This window comes from Oncorhynchus keta, chromosome 15 (assembly GCF_023373465.1).
Source record: "Oncorhynchus keta strain PuntledgeMale-10-30-2019 chromosome 15, Oket_V2, whole genome shotgun sequence".
NCBI lineage: Eukaryota > Metazoa > Chordata > Actinopteri > Salmoniformes > Salmonidae > Oncorhynchus > Oncorhynchus keta.
Genome location: NC_068435.1, coordinates 3,566,366 through 3,582,831, shown reverse-complemented (window position 1 = coordinate 3,582,831; position 16,466 = coordinate 3,566,366). Strand labels below are relative to the sequence as shown.

At 44.9% G+C, this 16,466-nt stretch overlaps 2 protein-coding genes across 4 annotated transcripts in view; one reads left to right on the top strand and one right to left on the bottom strand.

The window, feature by feature from the left end:
• Nucleotides 1-3: 3 nt before the first annotated feature.
• LOC118377539 (transcription factor BTF3 homolog 4-like) lies at nucleotides 4-8,899 on the bottom strand. 3 transcript variants are annotated; one of them, XM_052462889.1, is made up of 6 exons: nucleotides 8,731-8,899; nucleotides 8,025-8,086; nucleotides 4,860-4,973; nucleotides 3,042-3,243; nucleotides 845-910; nucleotides 4-587 (listed from the first exon to the last, which is right to left on the bottom strand). In XM_052462889.1, the coding sequence occupies exons 2-6, from the start codon at nucleotides 8,076-8,078 to the stop codon at nucleotides 541-543; spliced, it is 483 nt and encodes a 160-aa protein (XP_052318849.1). In that variant the 5' UTR covers nucleotides 8,079-8,086; nucleotides 8,731-8,899; the 3' UTR covers nucleotides 4-540. The 3 variants fall into 3 exon arrangements, with proteins under 3 accessions (XP_052318849.1, XP_052318850.1, XP_052318848.1); XM_052462890.1 differs by lacking the exon at nucleotides 8,731-8,899 and adding an exon at nucleotides 8,176-8,311; XM_052462888.1 differs by lacking the exons at nucleotides 8,025-8,086; nucleotides 8,731-8,899 and adding an exon at nucleotides 6,707-6,837.
• txndc12 (thioredoxin domain containing 12 (endoplasmic reticulum)) overlaps nucleotides 6,956-16,466 on the top strand; it is a 32,445-nt gene continuing 22,934 nt past the window's right edge. Inside the window, exon 1 of the mRNA XM_052462867.1 lies at nucleotides 6,956-7,133. Coding sequence (XP_052318827.1) covers nucleotides 7,096-7,133 — 38 coding nt within the window. The 5' untranslated portion in view covers nucleotides 6,956-7,095. The remainder of the gene's footprint in view (nucleotides 7,134-16,466) is intronic.

Here is a 16,466-nt window from a genome sequence, read left to right as displayed (position 1 = left end):
AGAGGGGGAGGTCTGGGGTGTATTGAGGCCATGAGAGAGAGAGAGAGAGAGAGAGAGAGGGGGAGGTCTGGGGTGTATTGAGAGAGAGAGAGAGGGGGGAGGTCTGGGGTGTATTGAGAGAGAGAGAGGGGGAGGTCTGGGGTGTATTGAGAGAGAGAGAGGGGGAGGTCTGGGATGTATTGAGAGAGAGGGGGAGGTCTGGGATGTATTGAGAGAGAGGGGGAGGTCTGGGATGTATTGAGAGAGAGGGGAGGTCTGGGATGTATTGAGGCCATGAGAGAGAGAGGGGGAGGTCTGGGGTGTATTGAGGCCATGAGAGAGAATAGGAATGGTGACTGCTCTGACACGCATCTGTTCTCCATGATAGATTCTGTAAGTCATGCTACAGCTTACTGAACAGATCCCACAGAGTCCACACGATAGAGAGGTGTGTACTGGGTAGAAGATAGGTTATTGGGGGGGGTACCCAGTGGGTTCTGAATAGATGGTACTGAGGAAGGGCAGAGGGTACTGGATAAAAAGGGCCTGAAGTTGGATTCATTAGTTGGCTTCATTCTTTGACGCTTCATCAAAGTTTTCTACAAGATCTGTGGAGAGAGAGAAGAGGAGAGAGAGAAAAGAAAGAAAGAAAGAAAGAAAGAAAGAAAGAAAGAAAGAAAGAAAGAAAGGAGAGATACATGTAAATCTTCAGGAAAGTACCATTTGGTCATTTAGCAGAAACTCTAATTCAAAGCTACTTCCAACAGGGAGATCAACATTCTGCCCCTCTACCAGCATCATAAGAGATATAAGAGAGCATGATGCCGCCATTTTAACAACAAAGCCGTGTCTCGAGAAACAATACCTGGAACATCGTCCTCCTCTTCAATATCTTCTGGTTTGCTGATCGACATCGCTTTGTTGTCAAGTACTGCAATAGGGAAGGAGAAAAAAAAAAAAAAAAAAAAAAAAGGGTAAAATTAGACATTTTATTCTTGAACAAGGCGCGAGGCTGCGCAACTGCCCCTCGTGAGGCTGTAACTGCAGGGCATTCGGGAAGTATTCAGAGCCCTAGACTTTTATCACATTTTGTTTCGTTACAGCCCAATTCTAAAATTGATTAAATCATTATTTTTACTCCTCAAACAACACACAATATCCCATAAGGACATCAAAATATCCCATAAGGACATCACAATATCCCATAATGACAAAGCGAAAACAGGTTTAGAAATGTTTGCAAAATAAAACTGGAATATCAGCCCCTTTCCAATGAGAATGAGAACCATCTCAGCAGCACTCCAGGGAGGAGACCAAGAACCCGATGGTCACTCTGACAGAGCTCCAGAGTTCCTCTGTGGAGATGGGAGAACCTTCCAGAAGGACAACGATCTCTGCAGCACTCCACCAATCAGGCCTTTATGGTAGAGTGGCCAGACGGAAGCCCCTCCTCAATAAAAGGCACATGACAGCCCTCTTGGAGTTTGCCAATAGGCACCTAAAGGACTATCAGATTTTCTGGTCTGATGAAACCAAGATTGAACTCTTTGGCCTGAATGCCAAGTATCAGGTCTGGAGGAAACCTGGCAACATAGAGACGGGGCGGCAGGTAGCCTAGTGGTTAGAGTGTAGAGGCGGCAGGGTAGCCTAGTGGTTAGAGTGTAGAGGTGGCAGGGTAGCCTAGTGGTTAGAGTGTAGAGGCGGCAGGGTAGCCTAGTGGTTAGAGTGTAGAGGCGGCAGGGTAGCCTAGTGGTTAGAGTGTAGAGGCGGCAGGGTAGCCTAGTGGTTAGAGTGTAGAGGCGGCAGGGTAGCCTAGTGGTTAGAGTGTAGAGGCGGCAGGGTAGCCTAGTGGTTAGAGTGTAGAGGCGGCAGGGTAGCCTAGTGGTTAGAGTGTAGAGGCGGCAGGGTAGCCTAGTGGTTAGAGTGTAGAGGAGGCAGGTAGTCTAGTGGTTAGAGTGTAGAGGGGGCAGGGTAGCCTAGTGGTTAGATTGTAGAGGAGGCAGGGTAGCCTAGTGGTTAGAGTGTAGGGGCGGCAGGGTAGCCTAGTGGTTAGAGTGTGGAGGCGGCAGGTAGCCTAGTGGTTAGAGCGTAGAGGCGGCAGGGTAGCCTAGTGGTTAGAGTGTAGAGGTGGCAGGGTAGCCTTGTGGTTAGAGTGTAGAGGCGGCAGGGTAGCCTAGTGGTTAGAGTGTAGAGGCGGCAGGGTAGCCTAGTGGTTAGAGCGATGGACTAGTAACTGAAAGGTTGCAAGTTCGAATCCCCGAGCTGACAAGGCTAGGCAGTCATTGAAAATAAGAATTTGTTCTTAACTGACTTGCCTAGTAAAATAAAGGTTAAAAATTATATATATATTTTTTAAAACATCCCGACAGTGAAGCATGGTGGTGGCAGCATCATGCTGTGGGGATGTTTTTCAATGGCAGGGACTGGGAGACGAGTCAGGATCGAGGGAAAGATGAACTGAGCAAAGTACATAGAGATCCTTGATGAAAACCTGCATCAGAGCGCTCAGGACCTCAGACTGTTGGGGGGGGGGAGAAGGTTCACCGTCCAACAGGACAACAACTCTAAGGACTCAGCCAAGACAACGAAAGAGTGGCTTTGGGACAAGTCTCTGAATGTCCTTGTGTGGCACAGCCAGAGTCTGGACTTGAACCCGATCGAACATCTCTGGAGAGACCTGAAAATAGCTGTGCAGTGACGCTCCCCATCCAACCTGACAGAGCTTGAGAGGATCTGCAGAGAAGAACGGGAGAAACTCCCCAAATACAGGTGTACCAAGCTTGTAGCGTCATACCCAAGAAGACTGGAGGCTGTAATCACTGCTAAATGTGCTTCAACAAAGTACTGAGTAAAGTGTCTGAATACTTACGTAAAATGTGATATTTCAGATTTTACATTTTAACAACTTAAGCTACAATTTCTAAAAACATGTTTTTGCTTTGTCATTATGGGGTATTTTGAGTAAATTCACGAGGGGAAAAAGAAACGGTCTGTAACTTAACAAAAACGTAGAGAAAATCAAGTGGTCTTGAATCCTAATGCAGTGAGCCCACTACACCCACCTTGGCGTGGGAACTGCTCTGCCAGTTTGCGAAGGCTGGTGAAGCTGTCTGCCCCCAGCTGACTGAGGATGCCTGGGAGCATCTCTGTCAGCTGTTTGTTCTCTGCATGGCCTGTGATGGCAAACGTGTTGGCGGACAGAGAGGCCTGCACCTTGGGGTTGTTGAAGTGGATCACCGTGCCATCGTACTTTATCATGTTCACCTGGTGGGGGATAGAGACAGGGGTTTAGCAAAGTATTCTGTACTGTATAAACAGCACAACAATGTTTCCGGAACGTTCAGATAGAAATGTGCCATGAAGAACAAATCGTGCTTTCCTATCTAATCATTTCAGAGAACAAGCGGTTGTTGACCCGATTCCCGAGACTTTCAGATCTACATTTGATGCCGAAGGATTATAGTAATTATTTGCCTACCTCCTCAATGCCTTTTGCACACATTGTATATAGACTGCCCCTTTTTTTTCTACTGTGTTATTGACTTGTTAATTGTTTACTCCATGTGTAACTGTGTTGTCTGTTCACACTGCTATGCTTTATCTTGGCCAGGTCGCAGTTGCAAATGAGAACTTGTTCTCAACTAGCCTACCTGGTTAAATAAAGGTGTTCTCAACTAGCCTACCTGGTTAAATAAAAGTGTTCTCAACTAGCCTACCTGGTTAAATAAAGGTGTTCTCAACTAGCCTACCTGGTTAAATAAAGGTGTTCTCATCTAGCCTACCTGGTTAAATAAAGGTGTTCTCAACCAGCCTACCTGGTTAAATACAGGTGTTCTCAACGAGCCTACCTGGTTAAATAAAGGTCTTCTCAACGAGCCTACCTGGTTAAATAAAGGTCTTCTCAACTAGCCTACCTGGTTAAATAAAGGTGTTCTCAACTAGCCTCCCTGGTTAAATAAAGGTGTTCTCAACTAGCCTCCCTGGTTAAATAAAGGTCTTCTCAACTAGCCTACCTGGTTAAATAAAGGTCTTCTCAACTAGCCTACCTGGTTAAATAAAGGTGTTCTCAACTAGCCTCCCTGGTTAAATAAAGGTGTTCTCAACTAGCCTCCCTGGTTAAATACAGGTGTTCTCAACTAGCCTCCCTGGTTAAATAAAGGTGTTCTCAACTAGCCTCCCTGGTTAAATAAAGGTGTTCTCAACTAGCCTACCTGGTTAAATAAAGGTGTTCTCAACTAGCCTACCTGGTTAAATACAGGTGTTCTCAACTAGCCTCCCTGGTTAAATAAAGGTCTTTTCAACGAGCCTACCTGGTTAAATACAGGTGTTCTCAACGAGCCTACCTGGTTAAATACAGGTGTTCTCAACTAGCCTCCCTGGTTAAATACAGGTGTTCTCAACTAGCCTCCCTGGTTGAATAAAGGTGTTTTCAACTAGCCTCCCTGGTTAAATAAAGGTGTTCTCAACTAGCCTACCTGGTTAAATACAGGTGTTCTCAACTAGCCTCCCTGGTTAAATAAAGGTGTTCTCAACTAGCCTACCTGGTTAAATAAAGGTGTTCTCAACTAGCCTACCTGGTTAAATACAGGTCTTCTCAACTAGCCTACCTGGTTAAATAAAGGTGTTCTCAACTAGCCTACCTGGTTAAATACAGGTCTTCTCAACTAGCCTACCTGGTTAAATAAAGGTGTTCTCAACTAGCCTACCTGGTTAAATAAAGGTGTTCTCAACTAGCCTACCTGGTTAAATAAAGGTGAAATAAAAAAATTTAAAAAAAGGGGAGAGGCTAAGAGTTGATTTAGTTGACATGCTCAGTGTGAAGACAGTCAACTCAATTTCTCCGTTAAAAATATAAATAAATAAATATTGTAATGACTTGCCTCCTCAATCCCAGCGATGTTGTTCACCGCCAGTTTCTTCAAGGAGCTCTGGAGTTTTTTGTCGTCAGCTGTTGCGGTTCTGTGAACCACCTTCTTCTTCCGGCGAGCTGTTCCCTGAGGACAACAGCGTCAACATGTTTATAATTACAGTGGGACGAAGTACAAACATTTTACCTGGAGCCAACTGCAGATAACTGGGTGATTTGAAATGGTCAATAATATAATTATTTTAGTGTAAAAAAAATTGAAAAAAAAAAAATGTATTTACAATCTGTAGAAACGATATGAATTGAAGGGATCCGAAATTTAGAAATCGTCAGTTAGAATATTTGGCAAATAGAACAAAACTATATATATTTTTAAGGACATAAGTAAATGTATGTATATGCTGGAAGTAGAAGCCTAAGTGTTATTGTTCATTAGTTTATTCCAATTCAGGGAAGGGTGGTAGGTTTGGTAGAAAACAACAATAACTCATTCTAGGTTTTTTTTTCCTTTACTTCAACTATTTCCTACATTGTAGAATACTACTATAGACATCAAAACTATGAACTAGTGTGAAATGAAGTGTAAATTCAAAACATATATTTGATATATTTGAGATTCTTCAAAAGTAGCCACCCTTTGCCTTGATGACAGCTTTGCACACACATGGCATTCTCTCAACCAGCTTCATGAGGTAGTCACCTGGAATGCATTTCAATTAACAGGTGCGCCTTGTTAAAAGTTTCATTTTTGGAATTTATTTCCTTCTTAATGTGTTTGAGCCAATCAGTTGTGTTGTGACAAGGTAGGGGGGTACACAGAATATAGCCCTATTTGGTAAAAGAACAAGTCCATATTATGGCAAGAACAGCTCAAATAAGCAAAGCGAAATGACAGTCCATTACTTTAAGACACGAAGGTCAGTCAATCCAGAAAATGTAAAGAACTTCGAAAGTTTCTTCAAGTGCAGTCGCAAAAACCATAAAGTGCTATGATGAAACTGGATCTCCACAGGAAAGGAAGACCCAGAGTTACCTCTGCTGCAGAGGATAAGTTCATAAGAGTTACCAGCCTCAGCAATTTCAGCCCAAATAAATGCTTCAGAGTTCAAGTAACAGACACATCAACATCAACTGTTGGGAGGAGACTGTGTGAATCAGGCCTTTTATGGTCCAATTGCTGCAAAGAAACCACTACTAAAGGACACCAATAAGAAGAAGAGACTTGCTCGTGAACCATGAATAGGAATGGAGGTGACCAATGAAACGTCACGTCAGAACCCCTGAATGCAACAGATGGAATCTGCTGCACGTTGGTTTGGACTCAGCACCCAGGGTAACATATCAAGTATTCGGTCTTCACACAAATACTTATTAACCATCTCCAGCCAGTACAATGGATGTAGTAGTCAAACTTAAAGTCATCAACATGTTAGTGATATGCTGAGTGCCAACAGTCGGAACAAAAAAAGTACATTTTAGGTTCTACCAGCCACTGTCAGGCAGATTACAACTTTTTCCCCATTCACTCAGATTGTACCAGCCAAAATACACCCCAAAAAAAAATCTTTCACTTTAGCTCTTCAGGTGCCCACAGCCAGGCAGTATTTCAGCGTGAGGTGGTATAGGCTATATCCTCGGCCGTCATTGCAATTAAGAATTTGTTCTTAACTGACTTGCCTCGTTAAATAAAAAGGGTCAAATACAGATTTGTAGTTCTTTTGACTTTAATTTACCAGCTATAGAAGGGGGAAAAAAATGGCAGAAATACTTTAAAAAAAAACAGCTACTGAAGCATTTATGTTACTATAAATGTGATCATACTTCACTATTTGTATTCACAAATACGAGTGAAATACTCACCACTGTGGCGCCCTGACCACCCGCCACCGCGGCTACTGAAATACACCCACCCAACATGCTGTTGTGTCGCAAGAGACATTTATTCAATCATCGCATCCACACTGCTCACGAGCGTCTGCGTAGCCAGGCACTAACACACAACTCGTTTCTATTTGTGACCGTCCGCGTGCTGCAAGTCCCTCCTTTCTCAACTCCTCGTTCGTTCGTTCGTTTTTTTTTCTTCTTCTCACGCGGGTGATTTAAAATCTAAACCGAGGTCCACGCGCCAGACCAGTTGGTGGCGATGCACCTTAAAGGTGGTTGTCAACCGCCACATAAAGACTGAAGTAGAAGCCTGGAAGGAGGAGAGATGTGACTAGAAAAAAAAGATATGCGGTTTCCCCTTTAAAATGTGTGGATTAATTGTCAAAGACCTTGTGTATTTCAGGTAAAGTAACAAACCCAATGTTTATATCCCAGGACAAATTAGCTAGCAACAGCAAGCTAGCTAAATAGGACAAATTAACGTTAGCTAGCAACAGCAAGCTAGCTAAATAGGACAAATTAACGTATGGTCCTTCTGTAGCTCAGTTGGTAGAGCATGGCGCTTGTAACGCCAGGGTAGTGGGTTCGATCCCCGGGACCACCCATACGTAGAATGTATGCACACATGACTGTAAGTCGCTTTGGATAAAAGCGTCTGGTAAATGGCATATATTACTATATTACTAGCTAGCAACAGCAAGCTAGCTAAATTTCCACAAACGTTTCAAATCAAAATCAAATTTTTATTTGTCACACATACACATGGTTAGCAGATGTTAATGCGAGTGTAGCGAAATGCTTGTTTAACGTTTAATGCTTTTCTACCTGTCCCCAAATGAACATAGCTGGTTAAGAGTTTGTTTTGATATTTCAACACGCCTGTCCTGATCGAGTCAGCGCCTTTAGCCGCCAATGACACAAAACCAACACACATTTGGCAGGTGTTACATTTCGGCCACACCAATAGTGCCATCTAGCTGTGGACAGGAGACACAACGAGGCCCTTTACCAAACCAAACAGTAAGAAGACAAAGCCATGGGCCCCCCCACAGCCAGGCCGGATGGGCCAAAGCATCTGCTCATAATAGGAGTAATGTGCTCAGGGGGAAACACGAATACCAGTTGCTTTGACAAGTCTAATGCCTTTCAACCAAACAGACCCGGCAGTTAAAATACTCAACTGCTGCCGTCAAAAACCCTGCACATTCCCAGACATGGAAGGGACTACAAGTTAGTCGTGCCTGTGTCATAACAAAAATGGTCTATTTCAACAGTAAGAGATGATCGTAGTTACCTTTCCACCTATCCGGACCTGGGCCTGAAGTTTGGCTAGTTTCTCTTGGTTCATGGTTTTATCTGGAAAAGAGGAACGTGGATGAGTTGTCGTCGGACAATATTCTCATGAATTAACAAATAAATAAATAAATAAATAAACACAAGCTCACTGGGTGAATGTAATCAGCTTCAGGTTTATCCTGAACCACCGTGGAAGCCGTTTAATGGACCTAGCTATAAACTAGACACCAGTTGAGTTATCTAGTTTACTAGACAACACATTTTTTCATTGTCTGGAAAACACTGCAATATATCAGGTGTTACATTCCTAAGGACTGACTATTCAAAAATAAAACAAATGCCCGTAAGCCAAAACACACACAGATGAATAGTTAGCTAGTTAAACTAGCTTTGTTAATGACATGGTCTAACGCTGGCCATAAAAATGTAGCTCACGTTAACTAATCTAGCTGTCAGTTAGTCAGTTAACCATTACATATTCCTGACGAGGTAGCTAGTTATCTAAATGTTACTGCATAAAGACACAGCTAAGTAAGACAACGTGGATACTGTTCCCTAGCTAGCATTGTAAACACAGTAGGCTCGGTTGCTCAAAGCAAAACGAAAACACCGGATACTGTTTTAGGGCTGTGGTCTTTTGTTTGGTTTTTTTTGTCGTATATACCGTAGTCCATAGCTCTAGTTGTTAAAAATCAAGTATTTACCTGTGTAAAGAGAGAGTCAGTAATTTGATTGATCAGTCCTAAAGCCACAACATCCACACGGGGTTCACAGCAGAACAGGAAGTGGCTCACAGCAAGAGAGACCACGCGGTTGGCGCTGATGGCGAATCTCACCACGTGTCTTTTCTCTCCAGTGTTGGGTGGATTTCAGGCAGTGTCGTTTTGGTTGCGTGTGTCATTCTCAGCAGATTATGCTTTTAATTGATTGATTTAATGTGTGAGCTGGATCACTTTAAACACATACAGATTTATAGGCACAACATGAACGCCATTTGTAATACAGTTGCCTGCAATGTGTTTCTGAAGAGAAATCGACCGTTTGTGCCAATGTTGTATATGGAGAAATGAGTGCTTTCGTCTCGTTGCGGTTCATATCACATTTGTATGTTCGTTGTTGTTGCATGAATAACCAGGTTTCCACCCAATTGCCGACATTCTAAAATCCGCATAAAGTCGTGCATTTTCCCACCAGAGTTTTGTTTCAATGGGTTTCAATGTGGTCCTTCTGTAGCTCAGTTGGTAGAGCATGGCGCTTGTAACGCCAGGGTAGTGGGTTCGATTCCCGGGACCACCCATACGTAGAATGTATGCACACATGACTGTAAGTCGCTTTGGATAAAAGCGTCTGCTAAATGGCATATATTATATTATATATTATTATCAAATTGACTTGTTGCTTCAGACTATAGTATGTGTGTGATGACAACCTGCACATTAGAAATAGCTTTCGCGGTTAAATAACCATGAACCGAATAAAACCCAAATACAAGTTAAATGGGTTTCCATCGCATTTAACTCTACTGATGGTTTTCGGACAATTTTTTTTGTTGCTGCTTTAAATAGCGAGTGTGCTCACGATGATATCACCAGAATAAGACCCTCGATATTTATTGGAAAGCAGCATCTCGCTCATCACCTTTCACTTTCACCATCCTGTAAAGTTATTTTACAGTTTATTTCACCCGTAGCCGAATAAACTGCATGATTTCCGGATGATTCACTAGCCACTTTAACTATGCCACTTTGTTTACATACTCATCTCATATGTATATACTGTACTCGATACCATCTACTGTATCTTGCCTATGCTGCTCTGTACCATCACTCATTCATATATCTTTATGTACATATTCTTTATCCCCTTACACTGTGTATAAGACAGTCGTTTTGGAATTGTTAGTTAGATTACTTGTTGGTTATCACTGCATTGTCGGAACTAGAAGCACAAGCATTTCGCTACATTCCGTCCTTGGCCAGCTCTACCGCTATCTCTCTCAGAATGACCTTCTTGATCCAAATCAGTCAGGTTTCAAGACTAGTCATTCAACTGAGACTGCTCTTCTCTGTATCACGGAGGCGCTCCGCACTGCTAAAGCTAACTCTCTCTCCTCTGCTCTCATCCTTCTAGACCTATCGGCTGCCTTCGATACTGTGAACCATCAGATCCTCCTCTCCACCCTCTCCGAGTTGGGCATCTCCGGCGCGGCCCACGCTTGGATTGCGTCCTACCTGACAGGTCGCTCCTACCAGGTGGCGTGGCGAGAATCTGTCTCCTCACCACGCGCTCTCACCACTGGTGTCCCCCAGGGCTCTGTTCTAGGCCCTCTCTTATTCTCGCTATACACCAAGTCACTTGGCTCTGTCATAACCTCACATGGTCTCTCCTATCATTGCTATGCAGACGACACACAATTAATCTTCTCCTTTCCCCTTCTGATGACCAGGTGGCGAATCGCATCTCTGCATGTCTGGCAGACATATCAGTGTGGATGACGGATCACCACCTCAAGCTGAACCTCAGCAAGACGGAGCTCCTCTTCCTCCCGGGGAAGGACTGCCCGTTCCATGATCTCGCCATCACGGTTGACAACTCCATTGTGTCCTCCTCCCAGAGCGCTAAGAACCTTGGCGTGATCCTGGACAACACCCTGACGTTCTCAACTAACATCAAGGCGGTGTCCCGTTCCTGTAGGTTCATGCTCTACAACATCCGCAGAGTACGACCCTGCCTCACACAGGAAGCGGCGCAGGTCCTAATCCAGGCACTTGTCATCTCCCGTCTTGATTACTGCAACTCGCTGTTGGCTGGGCTCCCTGCCTGTGCCATTAAACCCCTACAACTCATCCAGAACGCCGCAGCCCGTCTGGTGTTCAACCTTCCCAAGTTCTCTCACGTCACCCCGCTCCTCCGCTCTCTCCACTGGCTTCCAGTTGAAGCTCGCATCCGCTACAAGACCATGGTGCTCGCCTACGGAGCTGTGAGGGGAACGGCACCTCAGTACCTCCAGGCTCTGATCAGGCCCTACACCCAAACAAGGACACTGCGTTCATCCACCTCTGGCCTGCTCGCCTCCCTACCACTGAGGAAGTACAGTTCCCGCTCAGCCCAGTCAAAACTGTTCGCTGCTCTGGCCCCCAATGGTGGAACAAACTCCCTCACGACGCCAGGACAGCGGAGTCAATCACCACCTTCCGGAGACACCTGAAACCCCACCTCTTCAAGGAATACCTAGGATAGGGTAAGTAAGGGTAAGTAATCCTTCTCACCCCCCTTCTCACCCCCCAACAAGATTTAGATGCAAGTGGCTGTTCCACTGGTTGTCATAAGGTGTATGCACCAATTTGTAAGTCGCTCTGGATAAGAGCGTCTGCTAAATGACTTAAATGTAATGTAAATGTAATGTAAATGCTACACTCACATTAACATTGCTAACCATGTGTATGTGACAAATACAATTTGATTTGATGATTCAATTGATTGATTGATGACTTTTCATGAGATGTTGGAACATTGCTGCTATAACAGCCTCCACTCTTCTGGGAAGGCTTTCCACTAGATGTTGGAACATTGCTGCTATCACAGCCTCCACTCTTCTGGGAAGGCTTTACACTAGATGTTGGAACATTGCTGCTATAACAGCCTCCACTCTTCTGGGAAGGCTCTTCACGAGATGTTGGAACATTGCTGCTATAACAGCCTCCACTCATCTGGGAAGGCTTTACACTAGATGTTGGTACATTGCTGCAATAACAGCCTCCACTCTTCTGAAGTCTTTCCACTAGATGTTGGAACATTGTTGCTGGGGACTTGCTTCCATTCAGCCATAAGAGCATTAGTGAGGTCAGGCACTGATGTTGAGCGATTAGGCCTGGCTCACAGTCAGCGTTCCAATTCATCCTAAAGGTGTTCAATAGGGTTGAGGTCAGGGCTTTGTGCAGGCCAGTCAAGTTCTTCCACGCCGATCTCCGACAAACCATTTCTGTATGGACCTTGCTTTGTGCATGGGGGTATTGTCATGCTGAAAGAGGAAAGGGCCTTCCCCCAAACTGTTGCCACAAAGTTGGAAGTACAGAATTGTCTATAATGTCATTGTATGCTGTAGCGTTAAGATTTCCCTTCACTGGAACTAAGAGGACTAGCCCGAACCATGATACACAGGCTGTATAACAACCGGCCGTGATCGGGAGTCCCATAGGGCGGTGCACAATTGGCCCAGTATCATCTGGGTTTGGTTTGCTGAGTTAAATAACATTTTTTTGCCAAACCCAGATTTGTCCATTGGACTGACAAATGTTGAAGCTTGATTCAGAGAGTCCAATGGCGGCGAGATTTACACCACTCCAGCAGACACTTAGCATTGCGCACGGTGATCTTAGGCTTGTGTGCGGCTGCTCGGCCATGGAAACCCATTTCATGAAGCTCCCGACGAACAGTTCTTGTGCTGACGTTGCTTCCAGAAGCAGTTTGGAACTCGGTAGTGAGTGTTGCAACCGAGGACAGACCATTTTTTACGTGCTAAGAACTTCAGCACTCGGTCCCGTTCTGTGAGCTTGTGTGGCCTTCCACTTGGTGGCTGAGCCGTTGTTGCTCCTAGAAATTTCCACTTCACAAATAACAATAATAATAATAATAATGCAGTCGATCGGGGCAGCTCGAGCAGGGCAGAAATTTGATATACTGACTTGTTGGAAAGGTGGCATCCTATGATGGTGCCACGTTGAAAGTCTGAGCTCTTCAGTAAGATACAGTGCCTTTAGAAATGATTCACACCCCTTGGCTTTTTCCATATTTAAGTTGTGTTACAGCCTGAATTTAAAATGGATTGAATTTTTAAAAATGTGTCACTGATCTATACACAATACCTCATAATGTAAAAGTGGAATCGTGTATTTTTTTTAAAGTTTAAAAATGATTAAAAAAATGAAAAGCTGAAATGTCTTGAGTCAATAAGTATTCAAGCTTAAATACGTTCATGAGTAAAAATGTGCTTAGAAAACACAGATTCAACCACTGTCACGCCCTGGTCGAAGTATTTTGTGTTTTTCTTCATGTATTTGGTCAGGCCAGGGTGTGACATGGGTTTTTGTATGTGGTGTGTATGCTTAGTGGGATTGTAGCTTAGTGGGGTGTTCTAGGAGAGTCTATGGCTGTCTGAAGTGGTACTCAATCAGAGGCAGGTGTTTATCGTTGTCTCTGATTGGGAGCCATATTTAGGCAGCCATATTCTTTGGTTGTAATTGTGGGTGATTGTCTTGATGTTAGTTGACACATGTATAGGCTGTTTTTGGGTTTCGTTTATTGTTTTGTAGTGTTCGTGTTTACGTTTGTTTCAATAAACATGGATCGCAATCGACACGCTGCAGTTTGGTCTGACTCTCCTTCACCATGTGAAAACCGTGACAACCACAAAGACCAAGGTTTTTCCAATGCCTCGCAAAAAAAGGACACCTATTGGTAGATAAAATATATATATTTTTTTACCTTTATTTAACTAGACAAGTCCGTTAAGAACAAATTCTTATTTACAATGACGGCCTACCCCGGCCAAACCCGGACAAAGCTGGGCCAATTGTGCGACACCCTATGGGACTCCCAATCATGGCCGGTTGTGATACAGCCTGGAATCAAACCAGGGTGTCTGTAGTGACGCCTATACCACTAAGATGCAGTACCTTAGACCGCTGCACTACTCGGGGAGCCCACTTTTTTTTTTTAAAGCTGACATTGAGTATCGCTTTGAGCATGGTGAAGTTATTAATTAGACTTTGGATGGCGTATCAATACACCCAGTAACTACAAAGGGGTCCTTCCTAACTCAGTTGTTGTAGAGGAAGGAAACCACTCAGGGTTTTTTTTTACCATGAGGCCAATGGTGACTTTAAAAACAGCTACAGAGTTTAATGGCTGTGATAGGAGAAAACTGAGGATGGATCAACAACATTGTAGTTACGCCACAATACTAACCTAATTGACAGAGGGAAAAGAAGGAAGCCCGTACAGAATAAAAATATTCCAAAACATGCATCCTGTTTGCAACAAGGCACAAAAGTAATACTGCAAGTAATGTGGCAAAGAAAATAAACCTTTTTGTCCTGAATACTGAGTACAACTCTCCATATTTTCAAGCATAGTGATGGCTACATCATGTTATGGGTATGCTTGTAATCGGTAAGGACTGGGGAGTTTTTCAGGATAAAAAGAAATGGAATGAAGCTAAGCACAGGCAAAATCCTATTGAAAGACCTGGCTCAGTCTGCTTTCCACCTGACACTGGTAGATGAATTCACCTTTCAGCAGGACAATAACCGGAAACAAAAGGTCAAATATACACTGTAGTTGCTTACCAAGAAGACTATGAATGTTCCTGAGTGGCCTAGTTACAGTTTTGACTTAAACCTACTTGAAAATCTATGGCAAGACTTGAAAATGGTTGTCTAGTAATGATCAACAACCAATTTGATAGAGCTTGGAAGGATTTAGAAAGAAATAATGGGTAAATGTTGCACAATCCAGGTGTGGACAGCTCTTAGAGACTCACCCAGAAAGACAAATGTGCTTCAACAAAGTATTGACTCAGAGGTGTGAATGCCCCTCCCTACCTTTGGGCAATTTACAAACCCTACCCTGAGCACTCTGAGCACTCTGTTCTGCCACCTCAGGTCTCTTGACTCTCCCTCCCCTACTGGAGGGCAGCTCCCGCTCAGCCCAGTCCAAACTGTTCTCTGTTCTGCCACCTCAGGTCTCTTGACTCTCCCACCCCTGTGGGAGGGCAGCTCCCGCTCAGCCCAGTCCAAACTGTTCTCTGTTCTGCCACCTCAGGTCTCTTGACTCTCCCTCCCCTACCGGAGGGCAGCTACCGCTCAGCCCAGTCCAAACTGTTCTCTGTTCTGCCACCTCAGGTCTCTTGACTCTCCCACCATTGTGGGAGGGCAGCTCCCGCTCAGCCCAGTCCAAACTGTTCTCTGTTCTGCCACCTCAGGTCTCTTGACTCTCCCACCCCTGTGGGAGGGCAGCTCCCGCTCAGCCCAGTCCAAACTGTTCTCTGTTCTGCCACCTCAGGTCTCTTGACTCTCCCTCCCCTACCGGAGGGCAGCTACCGCTCAGCCCAGTCCAAACTGTTCTCTGTTCTGCCACCTCAGGTCTCTTGACTCTCCCACCACTGTGGGAGGGCAGCTCCCGCTCAGCCCAGTCCAAACTGTTCTCTGTTCTGCCACCTCAGGTCTCTTGACTCTCCCACCACTGTGGGAGGGCAGCTCCCGCTCAACCCAGTCCAAACTGTTCTCTGTTCTAGCACTTCAATGGCAGAACCAGCTTCCCCCTGAAGCTAGGACAATAGAGTCCCTGCCCATCTTCTGAAAACATCTTAAACCCTACTTCTTCAAACAGTGTCTTAAATAATCCTCTGTCTGACCCTTAACCAGCACTTGCACTTGACCCTCCCCCTTTCTAACTCTGACTCTACTGATAGCTACTTTATTGAGGAAAAATGTACTTTCCATGCCTTTGATATGTGGTTGTTCCACCTAGCTACAGTTGACCCACCAAGCTACAGTTGACCCACCAAGCTACAGTTGTCCCACCAAGCTACAGTTGACCCACCAAGCTACAGTTGTCCCACCAAGCTACAGTTGACCCACCAAGCTACAGTTGTCCCACCTAGCTACAGTTGACCCACCAAGCTACAGTTGACCCACCAAGCTACAGTTGTCCCACCTAGCTACAGTTGACCCACCAAGCTACAGTTGACCCACCAAGCTACAGTTGTCCCACCTAGCTACAGTTGTCCCACCTAGCTACAGTTGTCCCACCAAGCTACAGTTGTCCCACCTAGCAACAGTTGTCCCACCTAGCTACAGTTGTCCCACCTAGCTACAGTTGTCCCACCAAGCTACAGTTGACCCACCAAGCTACAGTTGTCCCACCAAGCTACAGTTGACCCACCAAGCTACAGTTGTCCCACCAAGCTACAGTTGACCCACCAAGCTACAGTTGTCCCACCTAGCTACAGTTGACCCACCAAGCTACAGTTGACCCACCAAGCTACAGTTGTCCCACCTAGCTACAGTTGACCCACCAAGCTACAGTTGACCCACCAAGCTACAGTTGTCCCACCTAGCTACAGTTGTCCCACCTAGCTACAGTTGTCCCACCAAGCTACAGTTGTCCCACCTAGCAACAGTTGTCCCACCTAGCTACAGTTGTCCCACCTAGCTACAGTTGTCCCACCTAGCTACAGTTGTCCCACCAAGCTACAGTTGACCCACCAAGCTACAGTTGTCCCACCAAGCTACAGTTGACCCACCAAGCTACAGTTGTCCCACCTAGCTACAGTTGACCCACCAAGCTACAGTTGACCCACCAAGCTACAGTTGTCCCACCTAGCTACAGTTGACCCACCAAGCTACAGTTGACCCACCAAGCTACAGTTGTCCCACCT